This window comes from Lissotriton helveticus, chromosome 2_1 (genome assembly GCF_964261635.1).
Source record: "Lissotriton helveticus chromosome 2_1, aLisHel1.1, whole genome shotgun sequence".
In the NCBI taxonomy this organism is placed as follows: domain Eukaryota; kingdom Metazoa; phylum Chordata; class Amphibia; order Caudata; family Salamandridae; genus Lissotriton; species Lissotriton helveticus.
The window spans coordinates 371668725-371688219 of NC_136059.1; the positions used below are offsets into that span (position 1 = coordinate 371668725).

Consider the following 19495-nt stretch of genomic DNA (forward strand, 5'->3'; position numbering starts at 1 on the left):
CAGGAACAATGAAACACTCTAAACAAAGTATCAGGTAGAAAGATAGTTGAGTCCCAGAAAATCCGTTAGTGTCGACAGCGCGGGAAAAAGGGAACTGACGTCATCACGCCGACGTGGTCTTCTTATGGCTCCGGTGACGTCATGCGGAGTCACGTGCGGAGCCATGACGACCTCGTCGATGCGGAGAGCTAGGAAAAATTTCCGCGGAATGCTGGCGCAGGGGATATCCATAAGGTGAGGAATCCACAGGCAGATGTATACATCAGAAACAAGCTTCTTAAAGACCTATGTGGATACTATCGACTCTTCAGACCTGAGCAAGACAAAGTAACTTGCATCTTGCAGACATTACACAAATATCCAAAAATTGATCTCCTCCCTCCTGCTTGTTATTTTTCAGGACCCAAAGAAGTTGCAGGAGTAAAATTCCTGGCCTATTCTTGTCTCAGGAACCAAATCTACGGCATGAGTTGTAGTTTCTTGAGTTAACTATACCTGGTGATTTTCAGTGTTCTTTACTTTCAAATGTTACGTTTAAACTGACATTTTAACCTAACTATAATATCACTGTAATCTTTGATTTTTTTCAGTGAATTTGAAAGTTGTTTTTAAATATAAAGTAAGAAAGTATTACTATACCCAACTATAACGTCACTTTAACCCCTGATTTTTTGAGTGAATCTCAAGTTTGTTTTTTTATTGTAAAGAACAAGCTATTTGCCTTCGGTAGCGCTTTTTCTGGTGGATACAGTATCTGCCTGTGGATTCCTCTCTTTTTGAATTATCCCTGCGCTAGCATTCCACTGAAACTTTTTCTTAGCTCTCCCACATTGACGAGGACGTCACAATGGCACAGCTCCACTCGCGACTACGCATGACGTAATCAGAACCATAAGAAGACCTCGCCGGCGTGCTCATGTCAGTTCCACCCATTTGTTCTGTGCATTTGAGGCGAACACATGGACCGACAACACAAATGGAATGTACACAGTATACAATATATACAAGAAAATACACAATATATAGCTAAAGAGGAAAAGCTAAAGAACCAAAGCATTTCCTAACAATCAACAGCATGGCAAGCAAAAGACATAGGAAAACAACCATGTCAAATAATGAAAAACCTTTTCGGTATACAAAGGTGGACAACGGGTAGGAGGGTGAGTCAGTGAGGAATCCCAGGCAGATACTGTTTTCACCAGAAAAAAGCGCTACCGAAGGGAAGTAACTTGTTCTTCTGATGGATACATCTGTCTGCGGATTGCTCACCTTTTGAATTGAATCCCACAGCTGTCCCGCTCCTGGAGGAGGGCGTCCACCTGCTCATACCAAACAAGCATTTGCAATGCAATAGGTGAGAGTTTAAGCTATTAGCTTTGTAAATTACAATGCCTTTTATTTGTCTTAAAAACCAAAACCTAAATAAAAGGCATTGACATTTACAATGCCAATTTTAATTTTTTTTTATTTTAAGGTTTTATAGAGCGCAAACTTGACCCGTGAGGGTATCAGAGCGCTTTACAGGTTCATAGAGTAATGCAGAAAAGACGGTTATCACATGAGAGCAATACATCAGAGGGCTATACAGAATCAAGGGTCATACGGTAGGCAGGGTGTCAAAGGGAACCGTGCAATGGAGGGAGGGGGTGAGAGCTGTACATAGGAACATTTTACAGAGTAGAGGGTCATACAATAGGGAGGATATTGCAGGGGTGCTTTACATTAGGAGACGGAAAAAGAAAAGAAAACTATACAACAGGGTAATTTACAGAGTCGAGGATAATACAATAGACAGGATATCACACAGGTACTAAGTCTCTCGGTGGCTGTGGAGCGGATTTAGCCATGGAATTTACCCATGAGGAAGGATTTAGCCTCTTTTTTGAAGCGTGCCAGGGAGTGGATACTTCTGATGTCAGGAGGGAAGGAGTTCCATATTCTTGGAGCAGTCCCGGTGAAAGCCCGATTGTAGTTTTTTTTTTTTTCTTAAAACGTGCAGGCCGGAGTAGGAAGGTATTTGCCGATCGTGAGTTTCTGCTTCCTCCGGATATCACAAGCTTCTGTGCTAGATACGCCGGGGAGTTGGAGTGTAAGGCCTTGTGCGTGATGCATGCCAGCTTGAGGTGAATCCTAGCCTCGAGGGGAAGCCAGTTCAACGCTTTCAGGTGAGGAGTGATGTGATCAAATTTTCTAGAGCCTGTAAGTAGTCTGGCGGCTGCGTTGAGGCAGGCTTTTAAGGGTGCCAGAGAGACCTTGGGTAAACCGGAGAGGGTGGAGCAAACATATTCCAGCCTGAGAGATAACTAATGATTGGACTGCAAGTTTTAGGTTGGGAGCAGCTAGAAAGGGTTTCAGTTTCCATAGGTAGCTCTGGTGGAATGAGTTGATGTGGTCTCGCATGTTTAGGTTGTAATCCAAGGTAATTCCCAGTGATTTGGCTGAGTCCACAATGGTCGGGGGACAGTTTAAGGCTGTGATAGCTTTGATCCACGTCTGGATCTCAGAGTTGCTCTTGGGCGTGGAGATTAGAAGGAACTCAGTTTTATTAGCATTGAGTTTGAGTTGGTTTGAGGCGAGCCATCGGACGGTCAGCTTCAGGGCTTCATTCAGTGTGAGGATCTCCGCAAGAGATGAGATTTTTATGTAGATCTGAGTGTCATCAGCGTACATATGGAAGGAGATATTTGCAGTGCGAAGGACTTCAGCAAGGGGTTCTAAATAGAGATTAAAAAGGGTGGGGGATAACGTTGATCTTTGAGGGACTCCCACCGTGACCACGGAGGGGGTGGAAAGTTCGCCATTGATTAGGAATCAATTTTGGAGGTAGGAACTAAACCAATCGAATACTGTGCCATCTAAACCCATCCTAAGTTTGAGGCGTTCGAGTAGCATCTCGTGGTTGACAGTATCGAAGGCCGAGGATAGATCAAGGAGGATTAGGAGACAGGTTTTGTCTTGGTCAAGGGCTTGAAGAGCATCATCGACAATGTGGAGCATGGTGATTTCAGTGCTATGTCCCGGTCGGAAGCCTGATTGGCAGTCATCGAGTAGATGGAAGTTGTTAATGTGGTGACTTAGCTGTATTTGAACACACTTTTCCAGCACTTTCGCCAAGAGTGGAATGTTGGAAATTGGTCTAAAGTTATCTGGGGAGGTTGGGTCCAGCGATGGCTTTTTCAAAATGGGGAGGACTTGGCCTGCTTTCAGTGAAGTCGGGATTGATCCCTGCCGGAGAGAGGCGTTGATTATCGCAGTCCAGCAAGGAATAATGGATTTGGCAGCAGTCGCAAGACAGTTAGAGGGGAGCGGGTCGTTGAAATGGTTATTCGGGTTCAAGGAGGAAAAGATATTTGCGACGGAGTCTTCATCGTAGGGTGAAAATTCGGACCAGTGCGCTAGATTCTTGGGTGAGGTCAGTGTCGGTAGGGATGGAGGAGGCGGAAGGTCTTTAAGCATGTCAAATTATTATATACATCACGAAATGTAGTGACTTTTTGATAATTTGAGTTCCTCTTGTCTTAAGCATTATTGTGGCCTTTGCCCCATGTGGAAGCTTATGGAGGCTGATCGCCCAGACTTGTGCATCTATTTCATTTTCTTAACAACTATGAATTTATTAAGATAAGTGCGATAATTGTTGCCTCAGGCATCTTCTTGTAAATCAATTACTGTTAACATTTATTGGGGCGCTGTGTATTCAACCAATATGTAACACCATCACTGTTCTTCCACTAATAAAAAGCCAACCGGTGACAAGGTAAGGTCAAGTTTCAAAGTTAAAACAAATTGCAGAGTACCTTTATATTTGATAAAGTATTACATATTCCATAACATAGTGAAAGGCTTGGTGAATGAGCACAGAAGTTCTTTCTAATAGGCGAAAAACCATAAAAGAAATATACCCTGACAAGTGTGGCATGCTTTACTTTTAAGAGAGGGTGTCAATGTGGACAACAGTCTGGGAGATAATCCCAAAAATATATACCCACATCGGTGTACTGTTTAGAACTTCGCCAGGATGAGCAAGGAAAGCAGTGCTGTTTATGCCTGGCTGAAAAAGGAGGAGAAGATGAGCATTATATGTCTTGTCAGGTACCAACTGAGAATAACTGTAGCAAATAAAAACACATCTACCTGATGTCATTGGGAAACCAGGGCTTCAATACTAATAAAGGCACCCCCTTTTCTGAATCAATACTAATAAAGGCAACAAGAAACTACACTGAACTACAAAAAGACAATGTCATCAGAGACTGAAGCTAGGAAAGAAAATACTTTTATAAGTATGTGGATAGATTAAAAACTACAGGTTCGCACTATATGATAAAAGACGCTCCAATCCACTTATAGGGCCAACGGCGCATACAGTCAGTATCTGGTACGCGGCACAGACCCGTTTGAAATGTACAGATATTATTACCCAAATGACTTCCCTGTGGTCGGCGCGGCGACTGGGCAAACTCCGTAACAGCAGAGGATTTGGGGCATGGGATCTAATTGGCATCTCCACAGTGGGAGACTTATGGAAGAAAGGTGAGGTCATACCTTTTGCGCAGTTACAGACCCAATACGACTTGGCGCCAGCTGAGAAATTTCTATACATACAGATCAAACACGCCCTTGAATCAGTCCTCCCACAGGGCACGGAGATACCCGAGGCCACTCCTCTAGAGGACAAACTCCTCACTGAGCACATGCCCAAGAAGGCAACGTCATTTACTTATCATAAATTAGTCAACAATACTCCAGACCCTACACTAAATTTGAAACTCAAATGGGCCGTTGACGTAGGAGACTTTGATGAGGCAGACTGGCAGACAGCATTGTCTTCCCCACGAGAAGTCGCGATACCCTTCAGACTGCGACTGGTACAATTGAAGCTATTGCATTGCGTATATTACACGAGGGCCACACTGCACACTATAGGACGGGCAACACACCATTTTTGCCTACGGGGCTGTGGAGAGGTGGGACATTCTATCACACTATATGGCAATGCCCCAAGATTGCAGGGTACTGGATTAAAATTAAGAGAAACATATCACAGGTGGTTGAGGAGACACTCCTTCCGGAGCCCAGATGTTGTCTTCTGAATCTATGGGAACCAAATGACCTCTCACACCCCGCTCTGGATTGGGCGACGCTAAGTATGATGTACGCCAAACATAATATAGCGAGATGTTGGGGGGCGGAGGGGATACCAACACTTAAGGATTGGTGTTTGGACCTAGACGCAGCAATGATGGCAAAAAGGATGGTTTATTTGCACAGCGGGTGGCCCCGGAAATGGGAGAAAGTCTGGGGGGCCTGGAATAAATATAGGGGTAATTTGTGTGAACCACCTACAATGGATGTGGGAAGTGAAACTGAGGAATGATGGATGGGTGGGAAAGGGTCGGAACAATGCATCATATGAAATGTACACCATGCTGCTGTTTTTATAATGAGATTTATTGTCACACCGGAGTGATGATCAACTTTTGAACCCAATGTCTGTAACCTTTGAGTACCCATGTCCTGTATTATTTTCAATAAAAACGTTATAAAAAAAAACTACAGGGTATGGTTTGTGTAGACTGAAAAACTAGGCAAATGGAATCTATGAAACGTCTAACACAGCCATTCTGCTGGAGCGCAGGCCCACTAGAAACAGAATAATTTCCAGTATCAACAGCTAGCAATGAAAACTAAATACAATTGATGATGTAGGGAAGAAAGGTTCCCTGCTTTTGGCTAAACTACACTGATTTATGTGGGCATCATAGCATTTTTCTCAGGTAGTATATCTCTACATGAGAAAAATGCGACAATGCCCACTTTTGGGAAAAAAATCCACCTTGAAAATGTGCACTATGTATTTTTAGGGGCAGACAACAGATGCACCAGCACTTTCTAGGTTTTCTAAATTTGAAATATACAATAAATAGACTAGATACAAATTGTGGCATATATCAGTTACTTATGTTAGCCCATCATAAATAACTAAAAGAGTTATAGATAAAAATGTTACACTGTAATGTTGAATATACCACGTTGACTAAATCAAATGTTGCATACCTGCATGTAGGTGGTCAAATGGTATTCAACGGTTGAGAAGTTTAACAGTAAAATAAATTACAAGGAATTCTAACCTGCACGAGTAAATGCAGAATTCACTTGGTTGGTATGTTGAGAGCCCACTAACTTCAAACAGACACAGTATAAGCAGTTACTGTCTGTGTGTTCCTGTAACCCTGTGTCTTCTGTGTTTTCAAGAAATTGGGAGGCATCTGAACGACTAGAGTTCATTATCTCAGAGAGACTGATTTGTTGTCGCAAAGACTGGAATGGGTTTTTTACAGCATCAGCAGTACTAGGTGCAAGACCTGTAGGTAAATAACAAAATATTGTGATGATTAGTTGCTGATAAAATTGATTTAACACCACATTCATGCCAGACAACAGTACATTTAGCAACTGTAACATAACAGACTGATCTTTCATAATATTTTGATGGTAGTCATTGCTTATACAAATGGCGCCGCTCTGGGTTTTTGGAACTTTTTCATAATGCATGCACTTAGGCAACAGGAGAGATGACATAGAGGGCATAATCGTCACCCTCTTCCTCTGTAACAAATCAAGTTACTTACCTTCAGGAACCATTTTGGTGAATATGCATTTTCTACAGATTCTTCGTCTTGAACCCAGTCATAAGGGCTGCATAGGGATTAGGATTTGGAAGATGACTTACTGTTAGGTCATGAAACATCTGGCTTTGTTTTCTCAGATTTGAAATGTGAACACGTGATTGCATGGGGTTCCATCATGCTTTAGACCTAGGCTTCACAGACATTATTAATTTAGTTATTGAGAGTTTTGTAAAACACATACCTTTCCTGAGGTATTAGAGAACTGCACGGTATAAAGCCACAGCAGAATAAAGGAAAGACAGTTTAGCATGTTATATGAGGTGAGGAAATACACCCCTCGACTGTGAGACAGCAGCCGGTTGACATAATAAAGTCACACAATTACAAAATGTTGATAAGAAGAGAGAAAAGTGGAGCTTGCAGATTCACTGCTATAGAGAAAGTCCATAATAATCATCATTAAATAAGCATGCCCAAGTCAGTACATTAGGTATCTATGAGAGTCTGTACTAGATATCGGTGGTATTGATGGAAACCCGATCGAAAAAGAAAAACATATCTAAGAAACAATTTGCGTTCTGGATTAGAATACTCTCCGTGGCAAAGAAGAATACGGTACTTACATTTGGTGAAACCTTATCTGGTAGTGACTATCTAGTTGTAGACTACTCACCTTTGAATTATCCCCATACTGGAAATTTTTGAGCAGTACCCCAGCGTGCTAGTAAGTGTTGTTGTTCAGTTCCATGTTGTCCTCGGCAGAAAAGATGCACTTGGTACTTATATAGGTGCCACCACGGCACGCAGTTCATTTCCATGACTTTCCACGACAGGAGCGCAGACCCACACTGAATACTGCCAATTGGTGTGAGCTACTAGGGCCACTCATACGACTAAGCCCTAATTTATTAATCAGGTCTCAGAGTGGGGAGGATGGGAGAGACTGTATGGAATCTGCAGCTAGATCGAGTGTCTACCAGATGTAGGCATTGCCAAAGATAAGTAACTTGTTCATTGATAAGAGACTTCTAGCCACAAATTCCTTACCTCACAATAGATACCCAAGCAATACCTCCCCATGGGGGGGGGGGGTCTGTGAACCCAACTCAGACCACAAAGTCATGCAGGACAGAATGGGCAAAATGTCCATCTGAATGGCCAAGCAGTGATGCTTTGTGAATGTGTACAGTGAAGCCCACATTGCAGCCTGACAGATGTTCAGGACTGGAACTACGTGGTCTAACGCAGTGGTCGCAGCTTTGGCTCTGGTAGAATGAGTGCACAAGTCCTCAGGTAGTTGATTTTTGGCCAATGTGTAGCTGATTTTTATGCAAAGTACAATCCATTGAGAGATGGTTCATTTCTGCACAGCCTTCTCTTTCTTAGCCCCAACATACCCTACGAAAAGTTGGACAGCCACCCAGAATTTTTTTGTGCAGTCAAGGTAGAACAACAATGTTGTTCTTGGATCCATACAGAGTCTCTCCTCTTCTTTAGGAAGAAGAGGCAGAGCAGGGTGATCGTCTGGCCTACTTTGAAAGGGGTGATTACCTTTTGGGAGGAAGGAGGCATGTGTCTGGAGCACCAGTTTGTCAGGATAAAAAGCAGTGTAAGCGGGTGCACAGAGAGCTTGCAACTTGCTGACCTTCCTGGTCGATATAATGACCACCTGAAAGGCAGGTTTGATAGTAAATAATTTAAGAGGGCAGTTGTGTAACAGCTCAAAAGGAGTGTGTAGGAAACTGGGTCCCTGCTAACCCTTTCCCTAAAAACAAGACAAATGCTTAATTACAAACCAATGGGCAAGGACTTTAGCACCATTGTAACTACCCCTGGCACCCCTGGTACCCAAGGCATGGGCAGAAAAGAGGGTCCCTAAGGGCTGCTGCAGGTGTTATGCCACCCACAGGGACCCAAGCATAAACTGAACTCACACTGCCATTGCAGGATGCGTGATATGGTGCAAGCCATTCCGAAAACACGACATTGCCCATCCCCTATGTGCAAAGCCCAAGTACAATGCATGTACTATATGTAAGTCACCCCTACAGCCAGCCTTTAAGCCCTATGGCAGGGTGCATTACATTACAAGTGAGGGCACATCTGCTTGAGCAGATATGCTCTTGTGATGTCTAACTCCATTACTAGACATTGCAAGTATTCAGGAAGCCATTTTAAATGTATGTGCTGGCCATTGGCCATTACGTGTTACCCATCTACATATTTGCTTCACAGAAAATACTAATGTTTGGTATAAAATATTTTGTCTTAATAAATCCGCACTGATGCCAGAATTGGATTTATGAAGACATACACCCAGAGGGCACCTGATAGGTGCCCCTTGTATACCTACTAGTCACTTAGTGTGTTGGCTGACTGGTATCATCCAGCCTGCCACCACAGACTAGTTTCTGACCCTCTACAGGAGAGAGCCTGCGCTCTCAGAGGCCAGGAGCAATTCCTGCCCAGCAGAAGGTGATCACTGCTCCAGCAGGATGGCTAGAAGATTAGCACCTCAAGGCCAGAGGATTCAAAGCCTCTACTACCTTTGAAATGCAACCCCAGCTTCCACCAGACTTGCGGAATCCCAGCCACGCCTTGCCCTGAGGGCCATTTGGCATCAGAGAAGGCGGGAAATTAGAGATTCAGGAGGTGTGTTTCACCTACAGGCTGGTCACACCCCTAAGGCAGGCTACCTGAAGTGGACAGCAGGAGAAGGATTTCACCATCTTGCTTTTGATGAAAATAGAGAATTCTGGGTCAGGGTTATGCCAGCTCCCCCACAGGAAGTGGTCATACAGGGGGAATAATCAACCCAGTGGTAGGTAGCCCACTGGCTACTATCCTATAAATGCCCCTAATAGAGTATTTATGGGTCTCCCCAACATCAGACCTACAGATTAGTCTACCTGGGAAGGAGTAGTTTTTTACCTGTAACTCCAGTTCTCTTGTAGGGGTATTTCCGTGATAGTCATAATCATGTGAATAGTCCGCTCATGTGCGCGGACCCCGGAGCACTTCATTAGATATATTTTCTCTTAAGTTGTCATCTTCTGCCTTTCTTCAGGTAGGCCTGCATAGACACTTAAGAGATATAAAGACAATAACGAAGCCTAACCAACTAGGCTACACTGGCCATTACTTCATCTTGAAGAGAAAAAAGATAGCCAGTTTAACTTTTAAATGTAGCAATTTTTACTGAGTTTCACACTTAGAAAACTCCCCTTCACAATACTCCTTTTTTCATGATTGAGATGAGAAGGGTTGGACAGAGAAACCCCCCATAGGCTGCCATTATGTGTCTGCAAATGGGTACAGTGCCTTTAAGAGTCTCCAGTTCTTTTTGAAGGCGTACGAAGCAGTGCCTGCTGAGTCTTGGGTACGTCTGTGCTTGCCACCGGGGAGGCGGGCGGGTTGCTTATGACTATCACGGAAATACCCCTACAAGAGAACTGAAGTTACAGGTAAGAAACTACTCTCTTGTAGGGGATTTCTGTGTATAGTCATAATGCACAAGTTACTACTTGTGTAACGATATATAACGATATATATATCTGTAAGAGACATCAGTTAGTGATAGATTCCTTACCTTAGAATATCACCAGGTGTCAGACTGGATGAGGAAAGTTTTGCTTAGCAGTACCCATGCGCGTCAGTAGGTGGCGTCCTGTGGTCCGCGTCCGTCACTGGAGTCGTCAGCGCCGAGATGACGACACAGAAAGTACTTAGGCGCCACCCATGCGCGATGACTTCAGTTCTGTACAGAACTTTCCACGCCAGGAACGCAGAGCCATGCAGGATATTGATCATTGGTGCATAAAACTAGGGCCCTAAAAGGGGATGACCGTAACCCTAGTAATCACATGGCAGGAAGGGGAGGATGGGTGGGGCGGTAAGGAATCTATCACTAACTAATGTCTCTTACAGATATATCGTTACACAAGTAGTAACTTGTGCATCTGAAAGACACATTAGTGATAGATTCCTTACCTTAGAATAGATACCCCAGCGATACCAACCCCGGTGGAGGGTTTGCAAACAAAATTACGCTAGGAAGTCACAGAGAACAGAACGGCCAAAGAAGCCGTCTCGCCGGACTGTCAAGGCAGTGGTGCTTGGTAAACCTGTGCAGCGAGGCCCACGTAGCTGCCTGACTGTCCTGCAAGGGAACGCCGCGTCCCAAGGCAGTAGTGGCTGCAGTTGCCCTGGTAGAATGGGCACGCAGCCCCACAGGAGGCTCCTTCTTGGCCAGGAAGTAACATGCTTTGATGCACAGAACGACCCTCCGAGAAGTGGTCCGCTTGTGCACCGCCCAACCTTTTTGCGCCCACGTAGCCACCAAAGAGTAGATCATCCACCCGGAACTGCTGTGTACGCTGCAGATAGAAAGCAAGCACGCGTTTTGGGTCCAGCCGGTTGAGCCTCTCCTCTTCCCGGAAAGGATGCGGAGGCGGAAAGAAGGTGGGCAAAGTGATGGTCTGCCCGATGTGGAAGGGCATGAGAACTTTTGGCAAGAAAGAAGGACGGGTCCTTAAAACCACCTTGTCCGGATGAACAGAAAGGAATGGAGGTTTAGAAGAAAGAGCCTGGAGCTCACTCACTCTCCTGGCAGAGGTGATAGCTACCAGGAAAGCCTTCTTTAGAGTGAGAAGACGTAAAGGACTGTAATGAAGGGACTCAAAAGCTGCGCACATCAGAAATGTCAAGACAAGATTTAAGTTCCATTGAGGCATTATGAAAGGCACGGGAGGAAACGTGTGTGTAATGCCTTTGAGGAAACGGTTAACAAAAGTGGACTTAAAAAGAGAAGGCTGATCAGGAAGCCTTAGAAAGGCGGAAATGGCAGAAAGATAGCCTTTGATAGTGCCCAGAGCAGATACCTGCTGGGCCAAAGATAGGAGAAACAGAAGAACCTCAGAAAGAGGGACCGAAAGGGGATCCACAGCCTTTGCTGTGCACCATGCCACAAATTTGTTCCATCGGCAGGCATATACTGTTTTAGTGGAGGGATGCCTGGCTGCCAGAATGACATTACAGACTTCAGGAGGAAGGTCGAAAGACGTCAACTGGCGCCGCTCAATCTCCACGCATGGAGGTGAAGGCTGGACAGGTTTGGGTGGAGGGCCATCCCCTGCTGCTGAGACAGAAGATCCTCCTGAAGAGGCAGACGGACCGGAGGATCGATGCTCATACTGAGTAGCTCGGGATACCATACTCCTCGAGCCCAGTCTGGAGCCACAAGAATAACTTGGGCCAAGTCACGCCTGATCTTCTTCAGCACATTGGGCAGAAGTGGTATAGGCGGAAAAGCGTACAGTAGACTGCAGCTCCACTCGAGACGAAAAGTGTCTCCGAGCGAGTGCCGCCTTGGAAATTCCAACGCGCAGAACTGATGACATTGCACGTGGTAAAATAGAATATCATAATAAGATTTTAAGTAGGAAGGGTGAAACATGTAAGATTCTGTGCATAATGCTTAGAGTTGCCGAAGTAGCAGACGAAGGATAATGCCTGGTGGGTCATGTTCATATGGGGAAGAGGACATCATTCTTAAAAAAGTAAAGGAACAAAATTGTAATAGCCCCCAACTCAACTCGAGTTAACTGGCTCTATAGGAAGTAATGTAGGTCCTCAGTATTGTTTAACCCGTTGGGAGCCTTACCGTCTAATTCCAGAATTGTTTTCGATTCCAATTGTCACAGCATTCTTTCCCTGTCTCCACCCCTGCGTAATTTGGGTACAGCTTTGATGACATAACATTGTAAACACTTGAGATCATTGTTGTGTTCAAATGTTGTGCGACAGGGTACATAGGATAATCATTTACAGTTGCACATAGGTGTTGCAATATGCGGACATGCACCTGTAGCTTGGTGCTCACAACATATATCAAACTACAGGTGCATGTCGGAACATAAACCACAAATTCAGTTCTGCAATTAAAATTGCCCTTGATGGCAATCACAGTGGGGCTAAATGGGGTAGAATATTGGGTAGTATGGACCCCAAAATTGCAAGCTCTGGAAGACGTGCATCATACTGAAAGTAGTAGGTTCTGGACTACTTTCCACAATTTGAGAACGCATAGATGGACCCTTCCTAATGTGATGGTGGGTTTTTCGGGAAGTCTTGGAGCTAGTACTCCATCTGTCAATACTATAGGCCAAATGCGTTTAATTATCGACCTAATTTTCCTCTCCTGCTTATTGTATGTAGTAATAAGCCAGGGGGCATTATCTTCCAGTATCGGTTCGCTGTTTTCTCTTGGTTTTGGCATGAGGGATTCTCTCGATCTAATGTTAACCTTTCTCACTGCCTCCTGCAGACTTTTCTCATTGGACCCTCTCATTCGGTATCTGTAAAGTGCCGCTTGGGTACATAGATCTAAGTCATCCTGATTACTACAGATTCTCTTGAAGTTCCCCATAAGGGATGCTGTTGATCAGGTGTTTTGGGTGTGCACTGCTGGCATGAAGTGTGGAATTGCCAGCAGTGACTTTTCTATGTAAATATATATATATATATATATATATATATATGAGCAGGAATCTTCTCCAACAGAAGCAAGAAGCGGAAACCACACAGAGGATTCTTTGGAGGGATTTTATTGCCACGGACACCAGCATTAGGGCGAATGCATTTCGGCTTGGTTCAGCCTTCGTCAGCGCCATGAGGTGTTTGCATGGAGCAGGCAAGCAAAGTGGTTGAAATACCTTTCTCCATTTTAGTCAGGTGAGTCAGCTCTGCCCCTCGGTTGGTCAGCCTGGAAATGTAGTTTGCTGTCCGTGTCATCTGTAGGACGCCCAGTGCGTCTGTACTACATGCCAAGAACAGATGCATACTGGTAAGTAGCATTTTCCGTTCGAGGCATATGAGCTGCAGATTGTACACTATGCATTGATTGTGCAGCAGTGTATCCCTTAGCGGTGGTCACCTGCATCCGTTGCAGTCGTTTGAAAGAGAGTTCTAAGGACAGCTTGGCCTACTGCAGCTTGCTGCTTGGCTTGCACGTCAACACAATAGTGTTTTGTGAAGGTGTGTGGTGTAGACTATGTTGCTGCCTTGCATATGTCCTCTAGGGGTATGTTTCCTAAGAAAGCCAAAGAGGTTCCTAGTTTGCGAGTGGAGTGCGCTCTAGGAGGAACTGTTAATGTGCGTTTAGCTTTAATATAACATATTTGTATACACTTTACAATCCACCTTGCAATCCCACCTTTCGAGATGGGGTTGCCTTTGTGTGGAGGAGAAAGATACAAACAGTTGTTTTGTCTTTCGAAAGGATTTAGTTCCATCTATATAGTATGAAAGAGCCCTTTTAACATCTAATGTATGTAAAGCCCTTTCTGCTACAAAGTCTGGGTTTTGGAAAAACACAGGTAACTCTACGGATTGATTTAGGTGAAAAGGAGTGATGACCTTTGGAAGAACTTTTGGATTAGGTCTAAGAACCACTTTGCTAGGATGTATTTGAAAAAATGGTTCTTGTATAGTGAAAGCTTGTATCTCACTTACTCTTCTGAGAGAAGTAATGGCAACAAGGAAAGCTGTTTTCCATGTTAGGAATTGCAGTTCACATTTATGTAGAGGCTCGAAAGGGGGTCCCATGAGTCTTGTAAGGACAAGATTCAGGTTCCTCATAGAAGAAGGTGGCAATCTGGGTGGGATTATTCTTTTTAATCCTTCCATGAATGCCTTTATTGCAGGTACCCTGAAGAGAGACAGATGTTGCCTGTTTTGTAAATAGGCTGCAATTGCTGCAAGGTGCAGGCGTATGGAAGAATATGCCAAATTGGACCTTTGTAAATGTAAAAGGTAGCAAATGATATTCTGGATGGAAGCATCCAGGGGATCAATTTGGTTGTTGTAGCAATAAATGGCTAATCTTTTCCATTTAGCGGCATATCACGCTCTGGTAGCGGGTCTCCTAGCCTCTTTAATGATGTTCATACAGTCTGGTGGTAGGTTTAGATAACCAAACTCTAAGACTTCAGGAGCCAGATCGCTAAATTCAGTTGGTTTGGGTCTGGGTGTCTGATTTCTCCATGGTTCTGTGTTAACAGGGAGGGTGTGAGCTGTAGCTTTTGATGTGGAACTAGAGAGATCTAGTAGTGTGGTGAACCACGGTTGGCGTGCCCATGTGGGAGCTACCAGGATCAATGTGAGAGACTGTTGTCTGAGCTTGCGCACTACTAATGGAATGAGTGGGAGAGGCAGAAAAGCGTATGCAAATCTGCCTGACCAGTTCATCCATATCGCATTGCCTTCGGACAGTGGGTGTGGAAACCTGGCGGCGAAGGCTGGGCATTTTGAATTTTCATGTGTGGCAAACCGATCTATGTGGGGGTGCCCCCACCTTTGGAAGGATGGCTTAAGAACTTGTGGATGTAGTTCCCATTCGCGAATCTGTTGTGACTGCCGACTTAACAGATCTGCTATCTGATTGTGAATTCCTGGAAGGTGTTCCGCTAACAGATGTATGTTTTGAGGAATGTCCCATCTCCAAATGTTCTGTGCAAGTTGGGACAGTTGCAGAGAGTGTCCCCCCCTGTTTTTGTATATAGTACATGACTGTCATATTGTCCGTCCGGATTAGGACAGCTTTGTTTTGTACTTGAAGTTGAAAAGTCTTGAGTGCTAAAAATATTGCTAGCAGCTCTAGATGGTTGATATGGAACATTTTTTGTTGATTGGTCCATTGACCCCGAGTTGTGTGATGTAAGAGATGGGCTCCCCATCCTGTAAGGGATGGTCAGAGCACTACCTGTGGAACAGGCTCGAGGAACGGCCGCCCCATTGTTAAGTTTTTGGTGTTCCACCATTGCAGAGAGCGATGCGTGCGGCTGTCTACCAACACCAGGGCTGTTAGTGGACCTTGAGCTTGGTTCCACTGTTGTGCTAGGCACTCTTGTAATGGACGCATTTGCAATCGTGCGTGTGGTACTATGAAGATGCAAGATGCCATAATGCTATTAGTCTCATGAACACCCTGGCCTGAAGAGACTGCTGGTGTTGAAAAGTGGCGACTAAGGCTTGAATGCTTTGTATCCTGGCTGAACTGGGATACGCTGGGGCAGTAGACGTGTTTAGTGTAACTCCTACATACTGATGTACATGCGAAGGCTGCAGGTGCGACTTGGTGTAGTTTATTGTAAACCCTAAGTCGTGCAACGTTTGAATTGTCTGATGTGTGTGTTGGACACACTGATTGAATGACTTGGCTTTTATGAGCCAGTCGTCTAGATAAGGGAAGACATGTATTTGTTGTCTTCGGAGATGTGCTGCTACCACTGCTAGGTACTTCGTGAATACTCTTGGTGCTGTTGTCACTCCGAATGGGAGGACTTTGAACTGGTAGTGTTGTCCTTCCAGTACAAACCTTAGATACTTTCTGTGAGCAGGATGTATGGGGATATGGAAGTAGGCGTTCTTTAGATCTAGTGTTGTAAGGAAGTCGCCTTGTTGCAGCAGTGGGAGCACTTGTTGTAGAGTGATCATATGAAAATGATCCGATTGTATGTAATGGTTGAGGGGCCTGAGGTCGAGAATTGGCCTTAGTGTCCTGTCCTTTTTGGGAATTAGAAAGTACAGCGAGTAAACCCCCGTTCCTTGTTCTTCTAAAGGAACTATTTGAATAGCATCTTTTTGTAGAAGTGATAGAACTTGTTGTTGAAGCAGAGTCAGGTGGTCTGTAGACATTGGACGCTGCCTGGGAGGTATGGTTGGAGGGGTTGCTGTAAGTTCTAGGCAGTAGCCATGTTGGATAATCTGTCTTACCCACTTGTCTGTTGTAATGGAGTTCCAGACAGGCAGTGTTAGAAATGGGATCCCTGGCTGGCCAGGGCTTGCGCCAAGGTCAGTCAGAGACCACCACTTCCATGTCAGGGCAAGGGAGTTACACGCCAAGATAACCCCTGCTCACCCCCTTGGTAACGTAGCACGAGCAGTAAGGCTAAACTCGGAGGCAATGTGAGTTAAGTGTTCGCGCACGCACCCCCAGCGACAACACCCAAGGACCACCACAAAAGAAACTCCACACAAGGTTATGTATAAAAATAGCCTTTGTATTACACCAAAACACATTAGATAAAAACACACACTTTACAATGTGCCAACAGGCACGGGCAGAATTTACAGGGGATATGTACAAGACAGGGACACATGGACCACTGTCAGGAATTTGCACTTGAAATCTTAGAATACTCTTCAGAAGTAGCACTTCGCACATAGAATAATCACTTTAGCACAGAAAATAAAAAAGCACACAGCCAGTAATCACTGGTAACAGGTAAGTACCACCTACGCAACCCTAACCCTCTTAGGAGAATGTCACGCAGGGAACCAGGACCTCACTAGAAACACTTGTACTAGGAGAAAACAACCACCTAAGTATCACCATACATTTAGGGGTGGGAACAAAGCACATGATGCATCAAAACACATTCAGAGGTGCAGCACAGGAGAACACATGATGCATAAACAACACATTCAGAGGTGCAGGGAAGGAAAACACATGATGCATGAACATACATTCAGCGGTGTAAGAACAAGGCACATGACGCATAAACAACACATTCAGAGGTGCAGGGAAGGAAAACACATGATGCCTAAAAACATTCAGCAGTGTATGAACAATTGTGCAGTACTCACATAAGCCACCACCTGTGGCAGTCCCTCGGCCAACTGGCCTTGTTGGGGCTAGGACGCCCTGTGTCCCAAAGTCAGGGGCCTAAACGTAGCAGCTGCCCACTAAGTGCTGGGCAGCTGTGTAGATACTGAGGGCCAACGTTGGAGCCTCGCAGGCTCTGCGCCACTGACTGGGCCCTCATGAGCCTCTCTGGGCTCTAAAACAACATTGCCCCCACGAGCCTCTCTGGGCTCGCAAACCAATGGGCCGCCTGGGTGAAGCCTCGGGGCTCAAGTGACAACGCCCCGGGTCGGAGCCTCTCAGGCTCTGGAGAAATGCCCCAATTACTCGGGGAGCGGCCCGATGTCAACCGGGGCCGCTCTATGTGGAGGGAAACTGCCCAGGAGCCTCTCAGGGCTCAATAACAAATATGCCCCTGAAGTTGGAGTCCCACTCGGGGACTCGAGAATAATGGCGGCGCCCCGGAGCCTCTTTGCGTGCCCCCTCCCGCTCCGTCACTCACCGGCGTCTCCTGCTTCTGGAGGCGGCGGGGGCGGCAGGCCCTTCTCAGAGCGGCGGCGGGGGCAGGCACAGCACTGTGCCTCGCACCCCTCCTCTCTTCTCCTCTAGGCTGCCGGCCCTTCCGCGAGACACCACACGGCTCCAGCGGGGAGGGTCCTTCTCCGATGACGCGGCGGGAGGCTCGGCCGGCTGGGCCAATCTCAGCGCGGCCTGGCTGTGACGCTGGCGGCTCCTTTCTCGGTGTCCGAGGAAAGCTCGGAGCCGCGGGGTGATTTCAACACGGGGTGGGCTCCCGTGAACTTAACAAATACGGGCAAATCTGAGGCGTGGGCAGCTGCTTGGGATCCTCAGAATAAAAACAACGGCAAAGTCCCTGGCAGCGCAAAATGCAGGGTGGGCACCTGCCTGGAACACAAAGCGCTCCCAAGCGCTAGCAGATAAATAAAGCGCTTCCAGGCGCTTTGAGGGGTGAATACAGCGCTCCCAAGCGCTATTGAAAAGGTAAAGCTCTCCCAGGCGCTTGAACGCCCACAAGTCCAGAAAAAGTTCTATGAGGCAGGCAGGGGGGCAAGGCTGGGCACCTGCCTGGAACACAAAGCGCTCCCAAGCGCTAGCAGATAAATAAAGCGCTTCCAGGCGCTTTGAGGGGGGGAATACAGCGCTCCCAAGCCCTATTGAAAAGGTAAAGCGCTCCCCGGCGCTTGGAGGCCCACAAGTCCAGAAAAAGTTCTTTGAGGCAGGCAGAGGTTAGCAGTCTAGCTTACCTCTCTAGATTAATACATGCCTGGACAGACGCGCAGTGGATACGCTTAAGGCTACCAAAGAGACCAGAACTGCTTTTACTCTCCCAACTCATGGAGCACCTGGGAAAGGGTTCTGTGTGTTCTCTTGGTCATTTTTCTTTAGTTTTTAAAATTAGTTACTGAGCTTCACTTAAACACAGCACCTGGAGAGCGCCTGGGAAAGGGCTTGTTTTATTTTTAAATCACCGCATTAGCACAACACAGTTTTTAATTATTGTTACTGTGTTTCCTATATTGCTGCTCACCTGTTGGTTTTTAACGGCGTCCCACCCCGGTCCTGCATGGATTTTTCCATTTGTTTGGAAGGAGGTGCCACCTACTAGAAGTCAGGTACGACCACTACCGCCCAATTCCACTAGGGAAGTTAGCAGTCTAGCTTACCTCTCTGAAATTAATACATGCCTAGACAGACACGCAACAGAGTCGCGCAGCGGGCGCACCTAAAGCAAGCCTGTCTGCGCCCATCCGTGTCTGTTCCGGGGCCTGCGCCAGCCACGATGCTGGTCGTCTCTCTGGTGCCCAAATTCGCTGGTCTAATACGCAAATACTAGATTTGAGAGACAAGTGATGTAGTTGCAGTGCTCCGACCCTATATAAACTCACTGAACCTCTGTCTCACTTTCAATGCACTAACTGTTCAGCCACGTTCAAACCAGATCACGAATCCCCCCCACTTCCCGGTCCCATTCACATGCACTCTACTTCTTCAACTAAACAAACGGGCCCGCTCACGCCCATAAAAGCCTGCCTACTTAATTGTAGATCGATTTCCCGCCACTCCGAGGACATCTGGCTCTCCCTGGCAACTCATGCCCGGGACATAATGTTTCTGACTGAAATATGGGTCAGAGACTCCTCCAACCCCGATCTCAATTTAGCTTTACCTCCTGAATACCGCTTTGTAGGAATAAATA

General features: G+C 45.8%; 1 protein-coding gene across 3 annotated transcripts in view; it reads right to left on the minus strand.

The window, feature by feature from the left end:
* Positions 1 to 19495, minus strand: part of RICTOR (RPTOR independent companion of MTOR complex 2) — a 1600666-nt gene that overhangs the window by 353832 nt on the left and 1227339 nt on the right. For all 3 annotated transcript variants that reach the window (XM_078674985.1, XM_078674984.1, XM_078674983.1), the window contains exon 34: positions 6132 to 6365. In XM_078674985.1, coding sequence (XP_078531111.1) covers positions 6132 to 6365 — 234 coding nt within the window. The remainder of the gene's footprint in view (positions 1 to 6131; positions 6366 to 19495) is intronic.